This window comes from Mustelus asterias, unplaced genomic scaffold (genome assembly GCF_964213995.1).
Source record: "Mustelus asterias unplaced genomic scaffold, sMusAst1.hap1.1 HAP1_SCAFFOLD_902, whole genome shotgun sequence".
NCBI classification, from domain to species: Eukaryota; Metazoa; Chordata; class Chondrichthyes; order Carcharhiniformes; family Triakidae; genus Mustelus; species Mustelus asterias.
The window spans coordinates 31,549-53,622 of NW_027590848.1; the positions used below are offsets into that span (position 1 = coordinate 31,549).

At 49.1% G+C, this 22,074-nt stretch overlaps 1 protein-coding gene across 1 annotated transcript in view; it reads right to left on the minus strand.

The window, feature by feature from the left end:
• The window catches only part of LOC144487588 (CD9 antigen-like), a gene marked incomplete at its 5' end in the record, with an annotated part of 125,790 nt that overhangs the window by 13,217 nt on the left and 90,499 nt on the right, over positions 1-22,074 (minus strand). Inside the window, 2 exons of the mRNA XM_078205672.1 lie at positions 8,930-9,004; positions 19,714-19,811. Of these exons, the coding sequence (XP_078061798.1) occupies positions 8,930-9,004; positions 19,714-19,811 (173 nt within the window). The remainder of the gene's footprint in view (positions 1-8,929; positions 9,005-19,713; positions 19,812-22,074) is intronic.

Below are 22,074 nucleotides of genomic sequence, written 5' to 3' on the forward strand. Positions count from 1 at the left end.
AACAAATGTAGTTGAATTCTTTGAGATGGTAATGAGCAAGATAAAGGGGAACCAGTGGATGTAATGTACTTGGATTTTCAAAAGTGTTTGAGGAGGTAACACACAAAAGGTAAAGGGCCCATGGTGTTCGGGGTAGTACCTGAGTATGGACAGATATTTGGCTAATTGATAGAAGTTTACAAGATGATGAGAGGCATGGATAGAATGGATAGTTGAGAGCCTTTTTTTGCCCAGGATAGAAATGTCAGTTACTAGGGGACATAGATTCGAAGTAAAAGACGGAAAGTTTAAAGGAGATGTGAAAGGCAGGTTTTTTACACAGAGGGTGGTAAGTGCCTGGAATGCGCTGCCAGAGGAGGCGGTAGAAGTAGATACAAGAGCAACGCTTAAGAAGCATCTTGACAGATACATGAATAGGCCGGGAACAGAGGGATTCAGACCACTTAGAGGCAAAAGGTCTTTAGCTTAGAAAGGTGTCATGTGTTGGCGCAGGCTTGGTGGGCCGAATGGCCTGTTCCTGTGCTGTTCTTTCTTAGTTCTAATAGAAGACAGAGAGTTGGGATAAGAGGGGTATTTTCAGGATGGTAACCTCTAACGAGTGAAGTGCCACAGGGATCAGTGCTGGACCCACAATTATTTACTACATTTCGATCATAGAACAGAATCGCTACAGTGCAGAAGGAAGCCATTTGACCCATCGAGTCTGCACCGACTCTTCGACAGAGCCAGAGCCCTATCCCCGTAACCCCCCCTGTGCATTTACCCTGCTAATCCCTATACCTACACATCTTTGGGGCAATTTACCATGGTTAATCCACCTAACCTGCTTGTCTTTGGAACAAAGAACAAAGAACAATACAGCACAGGAACAGGCCCTTCGGCCCTCCAAGCCCGCGCCACTCCCTGGTCCAAACTAGATCATTCTTTTGTATCCCTCCATTCCCACTCCATTCATGTGGCTATCTAGATAAGTCTTAAACATTCCCAGTGTGTCCGCCTCCACCACCTTGCCCGGCAGCGCATTCCAGGCCCCCACCACCCTCTGCGTAAAATACGTCCTTCTGATATCTGTGTTAAACCTCCCCCCCTCACCTTGAACCTATGACCCCTCATGAACGTCACCACCGATCTGGGAAAAAGCTTCCCACCGTTCACCCTATCTATGCCTTTCATAATTTTATACATCTCTATTAGGTCACCCCTCATCCTCCGTCTTTCCAGGGAGAACAACCCCAGTTTACCCAATCTCTCCTCATAACTAAGCCCTTCCATACCAGGCAACATCCTGGTAAACCTCCTCTGTACTCTCTCTAAAGCCTCCACATCCTTCCGGTAGTGTGGCGACCAGAACTGGGCGCAGTATTCCAAATGCGGCCGAACCAACATTCTATACAACCGCAACATCAGACCCCAACTTTTATAATCTTTTATACTTTCATACTTTTGGACTGTGGGAGGAAACGGGAGCACCTGGAGGAAACTCACGCTGACACAGGGCAAACTCCACATAGACAGTGACCCAAGCCGGGAATCGAACCCGACTCCCTGGCACTGTGAGGCAGCAGTGCTAACCACTGTGCCACCGTGCTGCACACATATATTCATGACTTGGACGAGGGAAGTGAATGTGCTATTGCCAAGTTTGTGGATGACTTAAAAATAAGTGGGAAGGCAAGTGGTGAGGATGATACAAAGAATCTACAGAGGGATCTGGACAGGTTAAGTGAGTGGGCAAAAACATGTCAGATGGGATATATTGTAGGAAAATGTGAAGTTATGCACTTTGGTAGGAAGAATAAAGGAGCTGAATATTATTAAAATGGAGAAAGACTGCAGAAAGCTGCAGCACGGAGGGATTTGGGGTCCTTGTGCATGAATCACAGAAAGCTAGCATGTGAGCTCAGCAGGTATAGGGAAGACAAATGGAGTGTTGGCCTTTATTTCAATGGGAATGGAGTACAAAAAGAGGTAAGTCTTGCTAAAACTATGCAAGGCACTAGTTAGACCATTGGGACTTGGAACAGGGGCTTACTCCTTCCACCCCGAGCATCAACCTGGCCCTTCACCACGTGCGAGTGAGTATAGAAATGGGAAGTTGGTCCAAATGAATGCATGGCTACAGAGATATTGCAGCAGGGAGTGCTTTAGATTTCTAGGATATTGGGAATGGAATGGAACTGACATCCTTGCAGGGATATTGGCTAGTGTTGTTGGGAAGGGTTCAAACTAACTCTGCTGGACTGGGCTGCTGGGATGGGCTCTGGTGGACTGGGCTGCTGGGATGGGCTCTGGTGGACTGGGCTGCTGGGATGGGCTCTGGTGGACTGGGCTGCTGGGATGGGCTCTGCTGGTCTGGGCTGCTGGGATGGGCTCTGGTGGACCGGGCTGCTGCGATGGGCTCTGCTGGACTGGGCTGCTGGGATGGGCTCCAGTGAAAAGGATAAACAAGGTGGTCAGAAAGATCACAAAGAATGAGCAGTAGTCAGGCATTGGGTGGGAGAGAGAGGCTGGGCTTTGTACTAGGAGGGAATGGGGATTAGGGAATTAGAATCATAGAATCCTACAGTGCAGAAAGAGGCCATTCGGCCCATCGAGTCTGCACCAACCACAATCCCACCCAGGCCCTATCCCCATATATTTACCCACTAATTCCTTTAACCTATGCATCCCGGGACACTAATGGGCAATTTAGAATGGCCAATCAACCTAGCCCGCACATCTTTGGACTGTGGGAGGAAACCGGAGCACCCGGAGGAAACCCATGCAGACACAAGGAGAATGTGCAAACTCCACACAGACAGTGACCCAAGCCGGAATCGAACCCAGGTCCCTGGAGCTGTGAGGCAGCAGTGCTAACCACTGTGCTACCGTGCCGCCCTAATTGGAATGATTAGGGTGAGGGATTGTGAATTTTGGGAGGGAATTGGGATTCTGCTGTGAGGAAATGGAAAATGAGAAGGATTGGAAATTATGTGGTGAGAGAGAGTCGGAATTCTGAGGAGGAATGGGAATTAGGGAATTGGAATGATGGGGGTGAAGGATTGGGAATTTTACTGGGAGGGAATGCGGATTCTGCCGTGAGGGAATGGAAACTATGAGAAGGGATGGGAATTAGGGTGGCATGGTGGCACAGTGGTTAGCACTGCTGCCTCACAACGCCATGGACCCGGGTTCAATTCCGGCCTTGGGTCACTGTCTATGTGGAGTTTTCACGTTCTCCCCACGTCTGCGTGGGTTTCCTCCGGGTTCTCCAGTTTCCTCCCACAGTCCAAAGATGTGTGGGTTAGGTTGATTGGCCGTGCTAAATTGCCCCTTAGCATCAGGGGGATTAGAAAGGTAAATGTGTGGGGTTGCGGGAATAGCGCCTGGGTGGGATTGTGGTCGGTACAGACTCAATGGGTCGAATGGCCTCCTTCTGTATTGTAGGGATTCTATGATTCTCTGAAATAATAAGAAAATGGAGCAACTGGAATACCGGCAAACTGTTCTGCATACACTCGAGGTAAAGGGAAAACTAAAAGATAGAAAATAATTTCACCAATAAAGAGCAATAAGAAGCATGTTGGGGCATGGGCTGGTTCAGGGCTGCAGACTAAATAAGCATTCTTTATACACATGGACCGAGAATAAATGCATCATGCTGACCTGTCGGGAGGGAGTTACCCGGGGAGTTCTCAACATCGACTCTGTACCCCATTTAGTCTCAGGGCATTAGGTCAAACATGGGCAAGGAAACCTCCTACTGATTACCACCTGCCATTCCCCGCCCCCCCACCTCCGCACCCCACCCCTCAGCTGATGTATCAGTTCTCCTCCATGTCAGCATTCTGAGCAGTGAGTTAAACACTCAGGTAGTGTTCCGCACTAAGATAGTGGGGAACCTGTGGATGTGGTGTATCTGGATTTCCAGAAGGCATTTGACAAGGTGCCGCACCAAAGACTGCTGCATAAGATAAAGGTGCACAGTGTTACGGGTAATGTATTAGCATGGATAGAGGATTGGTTAACGAACAGAAAGCAAAGAGTGGGGGTAAATGGGTGTTTTCCTGGTTGGCGATCAGTGGCGAGTGGTGTGCCTCAGGGATCAGTGTTGGGACCGCAATTGTTTACGACTTACATAGATGATTTGGAGTTGGCAACCAAGTGTAGTGTGTCAAAATTCGCAGATGACACTAAGATGGGTTGAAGAGCAAAGTGTGCAGAGGATGCGGAAAGTCTGCACAGGGATATAGATAATCTAAGTGAGTGGGCGAGGGTCTGGCAGATGGAGTACAATGTTGGTAAATGTGAGGTCATCCATTTTGGTAGGAATAACAGCAAAATGGACCATTATTTAAATGGTAAAATATTGCAGCATGCTGCTGTGCAGAGGGACCTGGGTGTCCTTGTGCAGGAATCTCAAGGAGTTGGTTTGCAGGTGCAGCAGGTAATTAAGAAGGTAAATGGAATTTTGTCCTTCATTGCTAGAGGGATGGAGTTTAAAAACAGCGAGGTTATGTTGCAGCAGTAAAAGGTGTTGGTGAGGCCACACCTGGAGTACTGTGTACAGTTTTGGTCTCCTTACTTGAGAAAGGATATATTGGCCCTGGAGGGGGTGCAGAGGAGATTCACTAGGTTGATTCCGGAGTTGAGAGGGTTGGCTTATGAGGAGAGACTGAGTAGATTGGGGCTATACTTATTGGAATTCAGAAGAATGAGGGGAGATCGTATAGAAACATATAAGATTATGAAGGGAATAGATAAGATAGAAGCAGGGAAGTTGTTTCCACTGGCGGGTGAAATTAGAACTAGGGGGCATAGCCTCAAAATAAGGGGAAGCAGATTTAGGACTGAGTTGAGGAGGAACTTCTTCACACAAAGGGTTATGAATCTGTGGAATTCCCTGCCCAGTGAAGCAGTTGAGGCTACCTCATTGAATGTTTTTAAAGCAAGGAGAGATAAATTTTTGAACAGTAAAGGAATTAAGGGTTATGGTGAGCGGGCGGGTAAGTGGAACTGAGTCCCTGAAAAGATTAGCCATGATCTTATTGAATGGCGGGGCAGGCTCGAGGGGCCAGATGGCCTACTTGTGTTGCAGCAGAGACAGAGGGATTGGAATTAGGGACTGTATCGATCAGATAGATTGGGTTAAACTGACTGTCAGAAACATTGTGAATTTTGAGCTTTTTCAGGATGGTTTCTGCAACAAAACGTCCCACAGCCAATCAGAAACAAGCCAGGTTAAGTATAAAGGAATAATGAGTGGAATTCTCCCGTTTTGAGGCTAAGTGTCCACGCCAGCGGGAAAAACAGAGCATTACTCATTGACACTCACAGCGTCTGCCAGGTGGGCTCACCCACTGGGAAGATGTTAATGAGGTTATTTCAGGGATCCTGCTAGCCAGCTCCGCTGCTCCAAAACCAGGTGCCATTTATTAAAGATCGGCCTAACCTCTGCACTCTGGGACAGGCTCCCCCTCCCCCAGAATATAAAATGGTGCCCCCCCCCCCCCAACACTGACCAGGGGAACACGACCAACCCCTCAGTAAGGAGGGGTATCCTCCCCACCCACAAATAATGGGGAGGGGGATGGACCGTGATCTGAGTGGTGGCGGGGAGGATGCCCATGACCCCAGTTGTGGACAGCAACTGCAAAGTCTGCCCGGTGTCATTCTCACTGGCGGCCTGGATGGATGGCAGGAGGCTGGTGACTGGCCTGTTAAATGGCTTGCATATTAATCAGTCGGCAGAGCAGGGTCAGTGGAGCGGGTTGGGGTTGGCGGGGTCAGGTTGGGGTCGGTGGGGTTGGGGGGCAGGGTCAGGTTGGGGTCAGCGGTGTAGAGAGATAGAAAGGAAAAGGGCTACTATAAGATTGGGAGACTCTGTTAGGGTTTTAGTTTAATCAACTTAGATGTAGGATTCACTCAAAGGGCAGCAAGTTTGTTAGTAATTGTAATGAGGTGTTTTAAATACTTTGTAGTTTTAACGGTACATGTAATACCTTTAATTAGTACATACATATAAATATATCTTCTATACATTTTTAGAAATTAAACAAAGAAACTTTGATGCACAGTTACAGAGTGCCCTTTGATACTAAACACATGTTAATTACATTCCTTTAAAGCACCCAACTGTTGGAATCACAAGGCCATAAAGGAGACTTAATTGCCTCACCAGACACCTTACCAGAAACAACTGATACAAGAGTGAGTTTTAATGAAGCTGCCTTCACAGTTTCTAATCAAAACAGAGTCAGAAAGATATTAATGTCTTAGCTAACAAAAAGGTTATGGTCGGGGACTTAGTGGGAACTGACAAGAATTAGTGGTAACGTGATGATACCCCTTGAAACTGTAGGTGGTGATAAAAAGCTCAAGTCATTGAATTGATGAGCAATGTATAATGTGTTTCATTATGTTGGCAATAAACAAACTTATCAGGGCTATAATCGGGGAATATCCTGAAGGCAAGATGTGTTGACCACATCCCTTAGAGATTCAGTTAACTTCACTGACAAGGCCATAAAATACTAATGACTTTTGTCGGCCCCCTTTATCAATTAAAGGATACCCATGTGAGACTGTTTTAGCGAAGGTGCTTTGTGAAGCTGCTATCAAAACTAGAGTAAGAAGTCTCACAACACCAGGTTAAAGTCCAACAGGTTTATTTAGTAGCACAAGCCACTAGCTTTCGGAGCGCTGCCCCTTCACCTGATGAAGGGGTGGCACTCCGAAAGCTTATGGTATTTGCTACCAAATAAACCTGTTGGACTTTAACCTGGTGTTGTGAGAGTCCTTACTGTGTTTACCCCAGTCCAACACCGGCACCTCCACATCATCAAAAATAGAGACATGATGTTAGACTAAGAGACTAGAGGACGGGCTTAGGGATGACATATTGGGGTATCTATCCCCTGAGGTATCGTGCACTCATAGATCAGGGTGGTTCAGTATTTTTTTATTGGATCAATACGTAAAGTATGTCATTTGTAACACTTTTGATTGGATTGTGTCCAACTGACTGTGAGCTGCAGAATTGTATAAACCAGGATGATTTTCTTTGTCTGGTGGAGTGGTGTCTCTGACCCACTGTGTCGAGAGACTGCTGCCCTTGCTAACAAGTAAAATAAAGGCAATCTGTTGGTTAAGTACGTTGTGTTAATGTGTTTTTGTGTTAAAGTCAAACTCGGAAGTCGAGATTTTGACAGTGGAGTTGGGGTCGGCGGAGCGGGGTCAGGTTGGGGTTGGCAGTTTGGGGTCGGCGGAGCAGGGTCAGGCTGGGGTCGGCAGAGCGGGATCAGGTTGGAGTCGGCATGTTGGTGTTGGTGGGATGGGGTCAGGCTGGGGTCGGTGGGTTGGGGTTACCAGAGCGGGGTCAGGCTGGAGTCGGCAGATTGGGGTCGGCGGAGCGGGATCAGGTTGGAGTCGGTGGAGCGGGGTCAGGTTGGAGTCGGTGGAGCGGGGTCAGGTTGGGGTCGGTGGAGCGGGGTCAGGTTGGGGTCGGTGGAGCGGGGTCAGGTTGGGGTCGGTGGAGCGGGGTCAGGTTGGGGTCGGTGGAGCGGGGTCAGGTTCGGGTCGGTGGAGCGGGGTCAGGTTAGGGTCGGTGGAGCAGGGTCAGGTTGGGGTCGGTGGAGCGGGGTCAGGTTAGGGTCGGTGGAGCGGGGTCACGTTAGGGTCGGTGGAGCGGGGTCAGGTTAGGGTCGGTGGAGCGGGGTCAGGTTAGGGTCGGTGGAGCGGGGTCAGGTTAGGGTCGGTGGAGCGGGGTCAGGTTGGGGTCAGTGGAGCGGGGTCAGGGGGTCGGCAGAGCGGGGTCAGGTTGGGGTCAGGACAGGGTCAGGCTGGGGTCGGTGGAATGGGGTCAGTGGAGCGGGTTCAGACTGGGGTCGGCAGAGCAGGGTCAGGTTGGGGTCAGGACAGGGTCAGGCTGGGGTCGGTGGAATGGGGTCAGTGGAGCGGGTTCAGACTGGGGTCGACAGAGCGGGGTCAGGTTGGGGTCAGGACGGGGTCGGTGGAATGGGGTCAGTGGAGTGGGTTCAGACTGGGGTCGGCAGAGCGGGGTCAGGTTGGGGTTGGCGGAGCGGGGTCAGGTTGGAGTCGGCAGGTTGGGGTTGGTGGGACGGGGTCAAGCTGGGGTCGGCAGGTTGGGGTCAGCACAGCGGGGTCAGGCTGGGGTCGGCAGCTTGGGGTCGGCGGAGCGGGATCAGGTTGGGGTCGGTGGAGCGGGGTCAGGTTGGGGTCGGTGGAGCGGGGTCAGGTTGGGGTCAGTGGAGCGGGGTCAGGTTGGGGTCGGTGGAGCGGGATCAGGTTGGGGTCGGTGGAGCGGGGTCAGGTTGGGGTTGGTGGAGCGGGGTCAGGTTGGGGTCAGTGAAGCAGGGTCAGGGGGTCGGCCGAGCAGGGTCAGGTTGGGGTTGGGACAGGGTCAGGCTGGGGTTGGCGGGTTGGAGTCGGCGGCGTTGGGGTTCATTGGGTGAATCCCAGTTTTTGGCTATCTGAAGAAGTGAGAGAATGGGGCTCAGTGAGGCAGGTTTGATGGGCAGCTTCATGGTGTCTGGATACCTGTGTCACTGATTGTAAAATGATCACTCAATGCTGCTTCGCAGCTATTCCGATTCGGGATTTTGGGAAGTGTGGCTTCAATGTGATGACAGTAAGAGTTTTAACAACACCAGGTTAAAGTCCAACAGGTATATTTGATAGCAAATGCCATTAGCTTTCGGAGCGCTGCTCCTTCGTCAGATGGAGTGGAAATCTGCTCTCAAACAGGGCGCAGAGACCCAAAATCAAGTTACAGAATACTGATTAGAATGCGAATCTTTGCAGCTCATCAAACAAATGTACACAAGCTGAGAATGGAAAGCTGATGTGATGATTTCTAATTTGGATGATTATGTGAGCGTCACTTCCTGTCTGTTCCATTTCTGCAGCAAGGACAGAGAGAATAAATTACCTCATGTTTGTTTAGGAAGCCCCAGACACCGGCTGTGATCTCAGCTGTAAAAATCACCAGCAAACACATGAAGAACTGAAAAGAGAAAGTGTCAACATTAGCAGTGAACCATCAGATCTGACCCCTGGGACACTCTAACCTTTAACCCCAGATACACACCAACACCTGACTCCAGGTGCACATTAACCCTCGAGCCAGGACACATGTTGACCTCTAACCCCAGCTAGAGGTCAACCCTAACCCCAGAAGTACACTAACTCCAGAACCCAGAAGCAGAGAGCCACGTTTGGAAGCACAGAGAGACCTTGGTCCTTGATCATAAATGCAAAAACTGACCCTTGACCTCATACCTTAGACATATACTCACCCTGACACACACCAATCCCTGACCCCACTGATAAACACTGACCCTGACAACAGAAACAAAACAGACTCATGACCCCAGACAGACTTTGACTTCTGACCCAGGCACAGATTAAAACTGACTGCCAGGCGTACACCGACCTGCGACCCAGAAGCATATTGCTTACAGATCCAAGTCACACACAAACACCTTGATCCTTGATGCACAATGACCCCCTCACCCTAGGCACGTACGCAGCAACTCATGACACCAGATCCAGACCGAGGCTTGACCCCAACAATCAATGACCCCTGACCCCAAACTCACATCATCTGATGACCACAATCCATGCCAAGCTATGACCCCAGACATAAAGAATCATGACCCCAGTTCACATTCATCCCTGACCCCTGACACAGGCCAACACCTGACAAACAATGAAACCTGACCCCAGATGAAATCCTGAACCCTGACCTCAGCAATGTTCCGGACCCTAACCACAGAAGCATAGTGACTCCTGATTGTTGATACACTTTGAGACCTGACCCCAGACACGCCAAGCCCTCACAGCAGGCCCATACTGACTGTTGTGTTCTTTTATTCAACATAAATGTACCAATCTTACACACGGATTGGTGAAAATATAATGTGGGTTCTTTAGTTGAAGATAAGACCACATAAAGATAGACTTAGCAGGAGGCTAATCTGATGTCTCCCCATCCCCTGCTTGCAAATTCCTACAAATCACAGGACTAATACACATTTCCTGTCCTGTGATATTAACTGGTCGGTCACACTGTGTGGTATCACCCCAAGATGCAACACAGTCATATGCAGATCATGTTTCGTTTGACAGAACTTCATGATTAGAGATTTTACCGCTTGAATCCTGTGTTTGATCATTCCATTGGATCAGGGGGGAATGCAATGATGAAGTGATGTGGTTGGCTTCCCACTTCTCACATATCACCTGAAAGTGTTGTGCAGTCGACTGGGGTCTGGTATTGGAACAACTTCCTGAGATACGCTGAAGAGACTGAAGATCAAGCTTAGTGTGTGTCCAATGGGTGCATTGGATATGCTGTGTAACTGGGGGGTTATGGGAAATGTGGAGTAGTGATTTCCTTGGATGTTGAAGAGGTCTGCCTGGTCCATGGATGTTTGAGTACCTCGTGAGGAAATAGAACAAAGAACAACAAAGGAACAGGCCTTTCGGCCCACCAAGCCTGCGCTGACACCTAACCACTTTCTAAATGCTTGAAATAGCACCTAGTGATGCGCTATCAAGAAGGCAAAAGACTACCGGTGTGCCAATACAAGTGTAGGCTTTTATTCACAACAGAATCAGGAGCAGATCCCAACAAGTAACCGACCTGGACTAAACAAGGGGGAGGAGACAGCCACCTTTATACTAGGTGCCGAGGGGAGGAACCAAACTGGAAGGGGATGTGTCCAGGTATGACAAGCACACACAACGGTGGTCCATATGGACAAAGGCACAACTGAGGTCCACCACACCTAGTCCGTCCGTAAGCAGGACCCAGACCTTCCTGTCGCTTGCCATTTCAACACACCACTCTGCTCTCCTGTCCACAAGTCCATCCTTGATCTTTTGCAATGTTCCAGTGAAGACGCACAAAAACTGGAGGAACAGCACCTCATCTTCCGATTGGGCACTTTACAGCCTTCCGGACTCAACATTGAGTTCAACAATTTCAGAACACCAACTCTCTCCTCCACCCTCACCCCATTTCCATTTATTTCTATCTTATTAATCCAGTAATTTATATTCCAGTAGATTTTTAATTTTAATTTCTTCCATCATTCCTTTTGTCCACTTCTAAATCTCACTTTACATTTTGTTTTTCCCCAACCCCCCACCTCACGAGCGCCATCTGCCACATTCCTCAGGTTGCCCTTTGACATTGGAATGCTGGATCTATTCTCTCTCCACAGAGGCTGTCAGACTTTTTCTGTTTTTGTTTCAGATTCCAGCATCTGCAATAATTTGTTTTCTGGGTTATCTGGAATGCTGCTCCTGTCTGCCTCTGGTTGCAGTTTCTTGTGACGACAACCCCTTGTTGTGTCTTTGCTTTCTGCACTGATATTTCCAGTCACGTCTTGTAGCAGATGTGTTAATGGCCAGGCAGTGTCGGGGTGACTGTATGATGTTGCGTTTCTTCATTGCTGACAAGAATTACCTGTTTTGGTTATTGTGCTAATGGTGGATAAATTGCACACGGTCTGTTGACACTGTCTCCTCATTTATCTGGCTTCGTACATGTGTGTGCTTTGTAGCAATCTTCCCACAGTGTAATCGTTGGTTTGGTACAGGGGGTTTTAGAATGCTTTCATTGGGGGAGTTGGTATGACGAGTTTAGTTATTCTCTTCACGAGCTCAGCTGCCATGAAGTCGCAACCCCTTGTCTCTGCATCTACTCGAGAATTGATCAACAGTCTCTGTCACTTGTTGCCTGAAAGATATGGATCCAGACATTCTGGTCTCCAGATCCAAGACATGTCCAAGATGTATGTGCCGGAACGCTGCCGAAATCCTGAGGTTCTGACTCTGAGAATTGCCTGGGAAGTTTGAATTTCCAATAGGAAACTCCCCTGCTCCCTTCTGAAACCTTCTAATAATGTCTCCAACCCAGGGTTCAAGTCAGAGATTTTGGACCATTCCAATGCTTCTCTGAATAGTTACCCAGGGAACATTAGACAGAAGAATCCCGGTCTAATTCCCAGGTAACTATACAACCGATCAATTGCTTTTAAGTGTTGACCTAACTCACAGACCACAATCAGTAAGGATAGGCAACAATACCTCCTCCACGATCATCCTCAACACCGATGCCCCACAAGGCTATGTTCTCAGCCTCCTACTATACTCCTTATACACCCATGACTGTGTGGCCAAATTCCCCTCCAATTCGATTTTAAAGTTTGCTGATGACACCACCGTAGTGGGTTGAATCTCAAACAATGACGAGACAGAGAACAGGAATGAGATAGAGAATCTGGTGAACTGGTGCGGCAACAATAATCTCTCCCTCAATGTCAACAAAACGAAGGAGATTGTCAGCGACTTCAGGAAGCGTAAAGGAGAACATGCTCCTGTCTACATCAATGGGGACAAAGTAGAAAGGGTCGAGAGCTTCAAGTTTTTAGGTGTCCAGATCACCAACAACCTGTCCTGATCCCTCCATGCTGACACTATAGTTAAGAAAGCCCCACCAACGCCTCTACTTTCTCAGAAGACTAAAGAAATTTGGCGTGTCAGCAACCACTCTCACCAACTTTTACAGATGCATCATAGAAAGCATTCTTTCTGATTATATCACAGCTTGGTATGGCTCCTGCTCTGCCCAAGACCGCAAGGAACTACAAAAGGTCATGAATGTAGCCCAATCCATCACGCAAACCAGCCTCCTATCCATTGACTCTGTCTACACTTCCCGCTGCCTCGGCAAAGCAGCCAGCATAATTAAGGACTCCACGCATCCCAGACATTCTCTCTTCCACCTTCTTCCATCGGGAAATAGATAGAAAAGGCTGAGGTCACGTACCAACTGACTCAAGGACAGCTTCTTCCCTGCTGCTGTCAGACTTTTGAATGGACCCACCCCGTATTAAGTTGATCTTTCTCTACACTCGAGCTATGACTGTAACACTACATTCTGCACTCTCTCGTTCCCTTCTCTATGAACGATATCGTGTGTCTGTATAGTCTGTATAGTGTGCAAGAAACAATACTTTTCACTGTATGTTAATTCATGTGACAGTAATAAATCAAATCAAAACCATATTTTGTCTGGAATTTTAAGACAATATTCAGACAGACTTAATGTTCAGTCAATGGAGGCCTTCATTGCGCAGTTTGTTTAATTGGATAGGAAATATTGAGGGCCAGAAATCAAAGTTCGCCACCTTGTTATAAGACCATAAGACATAAGAGCAGAATTAGGCCACTCGGCCCATCGAGTCTGCTCCGCCATTCAATCATGGCTGATATTTGTCTCATCCCCAATCTTTTCCCCATAACCCCTGACCCCCTTATTAATCAAGAACCTATCTATCTCTTTCTTAAAGACACTCATTGACCTGGCCTACAGAGCCTTCTGTGGCAAAGAGTTCCACAGGTTCACCACTCTCTAGCTGCAGAAATTCCTCCTCATCTCTGTTTTAAAGGAGCGTCCCTTCACTCTGAGGTTGTGCCCTCTGGTTCTAGTTTTTCCTACTAGTGGAAACATCCTCTCCACATCCACTCTATCCAGGCTTTGCAGTATCCTATAAGTTTCAATAAGATCCCCCCTCATCCTTCTAAACTCCAATGAGTACAGACCCAGAGTCCTCAACCGTTCCTCATACGACAAGCTCTTCATTCCAGGGATCATCTTGTGAACCTCCTCTGGACCCTTTCCAAGGCCAGTACATCCTTCCTTAGATACGGGGCCCAAAACTGCTCACAATACTCCAAATGGGGTCTAACCAGAACCTTATAAAGCCTCAGCAGTACATCCCTGCTCTTGTATTCTAGCCCTCTCGACATGAATGCTAACATTGCATTTGCCTTCCTAACTGCCGACTGAACCTGCACGTTAACCTTAAGAGAATCTTGAACAAGGACTCCCAAGTCCTTTCGTACCTCTGATTTCCTAAGCATTTCCCCATTTAGAAAATAGTCTATGTCTCCATTCCTCCTTCCAAAGTGCATAACCTCACACTTTTCCACATTGTATTCCATCTGCCACTTCTTTGCCCACTCTCATAGAAATCATAGAAACCCTACAGTACAGAAAGAGGCCATTCGGCCCATCGAGTCTGCACCGACCACAATCCCACCCAGGCCCTACCCCCATATCCCTACATATTTTACCCACTAATCCCTCTAACATACGCATCTCAGGACACTAAGGGGCAATTTTAGCATTGCCAATCAACATAACCCGCACATCTTTGGACTGTGGGAGGAAACCGGAGCACCCGGAGGAAACCCACGCAGACACGAGGAGAATGTGCAAACTCCACACAGACAGTGACCCAAGCCAGGAATCGAACCCAGGTCCCTGGAGCTGTGAAGCAGCAGTGCTAACCACTGTGCTACCGTGCTGCCCGCCGTCTCCTAACCTGTCCAAGTCCTTCTGCAGCCCCCCTGCTTCCTCAATACTACCTGTCCCTCTACATATCTTTGTATCACCTGCAAACTTAGCAACAGTGCCTTCAGTTCCTTCCTCCAAATCGTTCATGTATATTGTGAAAAGTTGTGGTCCCAGTACTGACCCCTGAGGCTCACCATTAGCCACTGGCTGCCTTCTGCCAGTCAACCAATCCTCTATCCATGCCAGGATCTTACCCTTAACACCATGGGCACTTAACTTATTTAACAGTCTCTTATGCGGCACCTTGTCAAAGGCCTTCGGGAAATCTAAATATATCACGTCCTTTAGTGTACACCCAGACAAATCAATCCTGACTCAGACTGGGTATACACTAAACCCAGATACACACACAAATCCTGACTCAGACTGGGTGTACACTAAACCCAGATACACATCAATCCTGACTCAGACTGGGTATACACTAAACCCAGATACACATCAATCCTGACTCAGACTGGGTATACACTAAACCCAGATACACATCAATCCTGACTCAGACTGGGTATACACTAAACCCAGATACACATCAATCCTGACTCAGACTGGGTATACACTAAACCCAGATACACATCAATCCTGACTCAGACTGGGTATACACTAAACCCAGATACACACACAAATCCTGACTCAGACTGGGCATACACTAAACCCAGATACACATCAATCCTGACTCAGACTGGGTATACACTAAACCCAGATACACATCAATCCTGACTCAGACTGGGCATACACTAAACCCAGATACACATCAATCCTGACTCAGACTGGGTATACACTAAACCCAGATACACACACAAATCCTGACTCAGACTGGGCATACACTAAACCCAGATACAACAATCCTGACTCAGTCTGGGTGTACACTAAACCCAGACAAATCAATCCTGACTCAGACTGGGTATACACTAAACCCAGATACACACACAAATCCTGACTCAGACTGGGTATACACTAAACCCAGATACAACAATCCTGACTCAGACTGGGTATACACTAAACCCAGATACACACACAAATCCTGACTCAGTCTGGGTATACACTAAACCCAGATACACACACAAATCCTGACTCAGTCTGGGTATACACTAAACCCAGATACACACACAAATCCTGACTCAGTCTGGGTATACACTAAACCCAGATACACACACAAATCCTGACTCAGACTGGGCATACACTAAACCCAGATACACACACAAATCCTGACTCAGTCTGGGTATACACTAAACCCAGATACACACACAAATCCTGACTCAGTCTGGGTATACACTAAACCCAGATACACACACAAATCCTGACTCAGACTGGGCATACACTAAACCCAGATACACACACAAATCCTGACTCAGTCTGGGTATACACTAAACCCAGATACACACACAAATCCTGACTCAGACTGGGCATACACTAAACCCAGATACACACACAAATCCTGACTCAGTCTGGGTATACACTAAACCCAGATACACACACAAATCCTGACTCAGACTGGGCATACACTAAACCCAGACAAATCAATCCTGACTCAGACTGGGTATACACTAAACCCAGACAAATCAATCCTGACTCAGACTGGGTATACACTAAACCCAGATACACACACAAATCCTGACTCAGTCTGGGTATACACTAAACCCAGATACAACAATCCTGACTCAGACTGGGTATACACTAAACCCAGATACAACAATCCTGACTCAGACTGGGCATACACTAAACCCAGATACACACACAAATCCTGACTCAGTCTGGGTATACACTAAACCCAGATACACACACAAATCCTGACTCAGTCTGGGTATACACTAAACCCAGATACACACACAAATCCTGACTCAGTCTGGGTATACACTAAACCCAGATACAACAATCCTGACTCAGTCTGGATATACACTAAACCCAGACACAGAGCAATCCTTACTCAGTGTGGGTGTACACTAAACCCAGATACACATCAATCCTGACTCAGCCTGGGTGTACACTAAACCCAGATACATCAATCCTGACTCAGACTGGGTGTACACTAAACCCAGATACAACAATCCTGACTCAGTCTGGGCATACACTAAACCCAGATACATCAATCCTGACTCAGCCTGGGTGTACACTAATCCCAGACACAGAGCAATCCTTACTCAGTCTGGGTGTACCGTAAACCCAGACATGCAGCAATCCTGACTCAGTCTGGTTGTACACTAAACACAGACACACAGCAATCGTGACTCAATTTGGGTGTACACTAAACCCAGATACATCAATCCTGACTCAGTCTGGGTGTACACTAAACCCAGACACATCAATCCTGACTCAGTCTGAGCATACACTAAGCCCAGCCACACAGCAATCCTGACTCAGGGCCTGATTTTACCAAAACGTGACGCCCGTTTTCGGGCATGAAATCGCGGTAAAGTTGGGGGTCGGGCCTATACCGCGATCTGCATCCGATTCCGAGCAGATCGCGGCTTTACCGACACCCGATCCGGGCGCGGGTCCGACCCACACCTGAATCGTGCGGCCCATTTGCATGCATTTAAATCGACTTAATGAACCGCGCACCCAACTCTACCGCCAAATCCCACTTTACCGTCTTCTGGCCCGACCCTGATCCGCGCTTTTAATGACCTGGTAAATAAAAGTCTGAAGTCGTCGCTGCAGCTTCTGAAGAGCGGGGTCAGAGACTGCAATGGCTCTCTGACCCAGGTCATCCTCTGGTTGGGCGGGGGGTTTGGAGGAGAGGGGGTGGGACGAGGGGAGGGGGTGGGATGAGGGGGGGTGTGGGACCCAGATCATCCTCTGGTTGGGGGGGGGGGGTTGGAGGAGGGGGGGGTGGGGGGTGGGACGAGGGGAGGGGGTGGGACGAGGGGGGGTGTGGGACCCAGATCATCCTCTGGTCGGGGGGGAATCCGCTGCCAGTCTGCGGCCGATCAGTGGGGAGGGAGGGGGCAGGAGGGTCCGCCACCACTCTGTGGGCGATCCCTCCTCCCCACCGGAGGATTGAATCCCTCCTGCTGGAGTGGATGTGCGGCCATGCCATCCCACAAAACCTTCAGGATGAAGCGATTCCTCGTTAAGAAGACGAAGCAGAACTGGCCGATTCCACAGTGGATCCGCATGAAAACCGGCAACAAGATCAGTACAAGTCCAAGAGGAGACACTGGAGAAGGACCAAGTTGGGCCTGTAAAGGGATACACCATCACTGGTACACTACCAACCACAGATTACTCTTCCTTGCAGGGGCAAGAGAGCGGGAGAGATGGCTGTGGCTGGTAGTGAACCAGTGATGGTGTATCCCTTCACAGGCACACACTCCGGCAGGAGGGATTCGTTCCTTCGGTGGGGAGGAGGGATCGGCCGCAGACTGGCAGCGCACCCCTTCCCGACCAGAGAATGATCTGGGTACGCCCCCCCTCCCCTCCTACCGCCAACCCCCCGACCCCCCACCCCGCTCCCCCCCCACCCCCGCCGACCAGAGGATGACCGTCAGAGAGCCGCCCTCTCCATTTTCTGCTTTTTTTTTCGCGCCCAGGCGCTCTGTCAGATTTTTTTCGAATTGCGCTCGCGCAGTTCAGAGCTCCGATCGGTCCGCCAGCACTAAGCCCCGCACACAGCGCGGATCGGGCCGGAGCCGGCAAAACGCGTATGGGCGCGCTGGAAAGAGGATTCCAGGCGCGGATCTATTTGACGCCCGGATTTGGCACTTAAGACTCAAAATGGTAAAATCAGGCCCTCAGTCTTAGTGTACACTAAACCCAGACACACAGCAATCCTGACTCAGTTCGGGTGTACACTAAACCCAGACACACAGCAATCCTGACTCAGTTCGGGTGTACACTAAACACAGACACACAGCAATCCTGACTCAGTCTGGGTGTACACTAAACCCAGACACACAGCAATCCTGACTCAGTTCGGGTGTACACTAAACCCAGACACACAGCAATCCTGACTCAGTTCGGGTGTACACTAAACACAGACACACAGCAATCCTGACTCAGTTCGGGTGTACACTAAACCCAGACACACAGCAATCCTGACTCAGTTCGGGTGTACACTAAACACAGACACACAGCAATCCTGACTCAGTCTGGGTGTACACTAAACCCAGACACACAGCAATCCTGACTCAGTTCGGGTGTACACTAAACCCAGACACACAGCAATCCTGACTCAGTTCGGGTGTACACTAAACACAGACACACAGCAATCCTGACTCAGTCTGGGTGTACACTAAATCCAGACACACACCAAGCCTGACTCAGTCTGGGTGTACACTAAATCCAGACACACACCAAGCCTGACCCAGTCTTGGTGTACATGAAATCCAGACACAGCAATCCTGACTCAGTCTGGGTTTACACTAAACCCAGACACACACCAATCCTGACTCAGTCTGGGTGTACACTAAATCCAGACACACACCAAGCCTGACCCAGTCTTGGTGTACATGAAATCCAGATACACATCAATCCTTCCTCAGTCTGGGTTTACACGATACCCAGACACAGCAATCCTGACTAAGTCTGGGTGTACATGAAACCCAGACACACAATGACCCTTGACCCCAGTTGAACACGGTCTGCTGATCCTGACACACAACCCCTGACCCTAACGCATATCAAACTCTGATTCCAGACACAGTCCAACCTCTCCCAAATACGGACTGACCTCTGACCCTGACACACACCAAGTGAACTCCAGAAGCTCATTGATCCAGATCCCAGAGAACGAGTCATCCATGATCCTGGATTCAAACCTATCCTGAACTGATATACACACTGACCCCTGACCCCAGATAGACACTGACCCCAGACATAACACCAGACCTAAGATAAAAGCAAAATACTGTGGATGCTGGAATCTGAAACAAAAACAGAAAATGCTAGAAAATCTCAACAGGTCTGTCAGCATCTGTGGAGAGAGAATGGGGGCAATGTTTCGATTCTGGGTCACCCTTCATCAGAACTCAAGGCATCCAGACTCGAAATGTTGGCTCTATTCTCTCTCCACAGATGCTGTCAGATCTGTTGAGATTTTCCAGCATTTTCTGTTTTGTTCTAACACCAGCCCTGACCTACACAGACCCCTGATTCTGGGGATACATTGACCCCTGACCCCATGAACACAGCAACCCCTGAGCATGTAAATAATGATCTTGGGCACAGAGCTATGTCTGGTACGTACTGACCCCTGACCCTAGTGAAGCACCAGCCCATGATCCCTGACCCCTGCCCGACTGAGCAACAAATGCTGAACGTTTATTCTGGGTTCTAATGATACTTACAGCTCCAAGTAAACACTGCGACTCCTGCACTGTTCCACAACATCCGAGAAATCCCACCACCATCATCAGGGCCCCGGTGGCAATCAGTATGTACACTCCTAGAAAACAGCAACACAGAGTGAGACAGTACACAGAGCCAGGCCGGGAAAATGGGAAAGAGGCAGAGAGAGGGAGGATAGCAAGAGAGAGGGAGGGAATGAAAGTTTTAGTTTAGTTTATTTATTAGTGTCACAAGTAGGCTTACATTAACACTGCAATGAAGTTACTGTGAAAATCCCCTAGTCACCACACTTTAGTGCCTGTTCAGGTAGAAAGAGAGAGGGGTGGGACAGAGAGCGAGGGAGGGGTGGGACAGACAGAGAGAGAGAGCGAGAGAGAAGGAAGGGGTGGTACAGAGACAGAGGGAGGACGTGGGACAGAGAGAGAGAGGGAGGGGGTGGGACAGAGAGAGAGAGGGAGGGGATGGGACAGAGAGAGAGGGAGAGAGAGAGGGAGTGGGTGGAACAGAGAGAGAGAGAGGAGATGGGAGAGAGAGAGGGAGAGAGGAGGTGGGAGAGAGAGAGGGGGGGTGGGACAGAGAGAGAGAGAAAGAGAGAGAGGGTGGGTGGGAGAACAGAGAGGGGGGTGGGACAGAGAGAGGGGGTAGGACAGAGAGAGAGGGGGGTGGGACAGAGAGAGCGAGGGAGTGGGGGAGAGAGAGAGGGAGTGGGGGGGAGAGAGAGAGTGGGAGAGAGAGAGGGAATGGGAGAGAGAGAGAGACATGCACACTCTCCATTTTCTACCCCAAGCCTGAGTTCAAACGTGAAACCCATCAAGTAAAGGTGAGGGTGGCAGCACGGTTGGGTGGCAGGAAATAGAGAGAGTTGGGGGTGACATGTTTTACACAGGCCTTCTCCAGAGGCTCTGACTCTAGATTTTTCTAATCGATATCAATGACCTAGACCTGGATCACAACCACAGTATTACCCACACTTCAGGAAGGAACGAGATTTACCGGAATGGTGCCCGGGATGAGGGATTTTAGTTACAAGGTGAGGTGGGAGAAGCTGGGGTTGTTCCTCTTGGAGTGACGGAGATTACAAAGAACAAAGAACAGTACAGCACAGGAAACAGGCCCTTTGGCCCTCCAAGCCTGTGCCGCTCCTTGGTCCAACTAGACCAATCGTTTGTATCCCTCCATTCCCAGGCTGCTCATGTGACTATCCAGGTAAGTCTTAAACGATGTCAGCGTGCCTGCCTCCACCACCCTACTTGGCAGCGCATTCCAGGCCCCCACCATCCTCTGTGTAAAAAACGTCCCTCTGATGTCTGAGTTATACTTCGCCCCTCTCAGCTTGAGCCCGTGACCCCTCGTGATCGTCACCTCCGACCTGGGAAAAAGCTTCCCACTGTTCACCCTATCTATACCCTTCATAATCTTGTATACCTCTATTAGATCTCCCCTCATTCTCCGTCTTTCCAAGGAGAACAACCCCAGTCTACCCAATCTCTCCTCATAGCTAAGACCCTCCATACCAGGCAACATCCTGGTAAACCTTCTCTGCACTCTCTCCAATGCCTCCACGTCCTTCTGGTAGTGCGGCGACCAGAACTGGACGCAGTACTCCAAATGTGGCCTAACCAGCGTTCTATACAGCTGCATCATCAGACTCCAGCTTTTATACTCTATACCCCGTCCTATAAAGGCAAGCATACCATATGCCTTCTTCACCACCTTCTCCACCTGTGTTGCCACCTTCAAGGATTTGTGGACTTGCACACCTAGGTCCCTCTGTGTTTCTATACTCCTGATGACTCTGCCATTTATTGTATAACTCCTCCCTACATTATTTCTTCCAAAATGCATCACTTCGCATTTATCCGGATTAAACTCCATCTGCCACCTCTCCGCCCAATTTTCCAGCCTATCTATATCCTGCTGTAATTGAGGGAGTGATTGAGGGAGATTTGATCGAGGTGAACAGGATTATACACACCTGTAGATTATCATAGAAATCATAGAAACCCTACAGTACAGAAAGAGGCCATTCGGCCCATCGAGTCTGCACCGACCACAATCCCACCCAGGCCCTACCCTCATATCCCTACATCTTTTACCCGCTAATCCCTCTAACCTACGCATCTCAGGACACTAAGGGGCAATTTTAGCATGGCCAATCGACCTAACCCGCACATCTTTGGACTGTGGGAGGAAACCGGAGCACCCGTAGGAAACCCACGCAGACACAAGGAGAATGTGCAAACTCCACACAGACAGTGACCCAAGCCGGGAATCGAACCCAGGTCCCTGGAGCTGTGAAGCAGCAGTGCTAACCACTGTGCTACCGTGCCGCCCCCCAAAGGAAAGCTTTCCCATTGGCT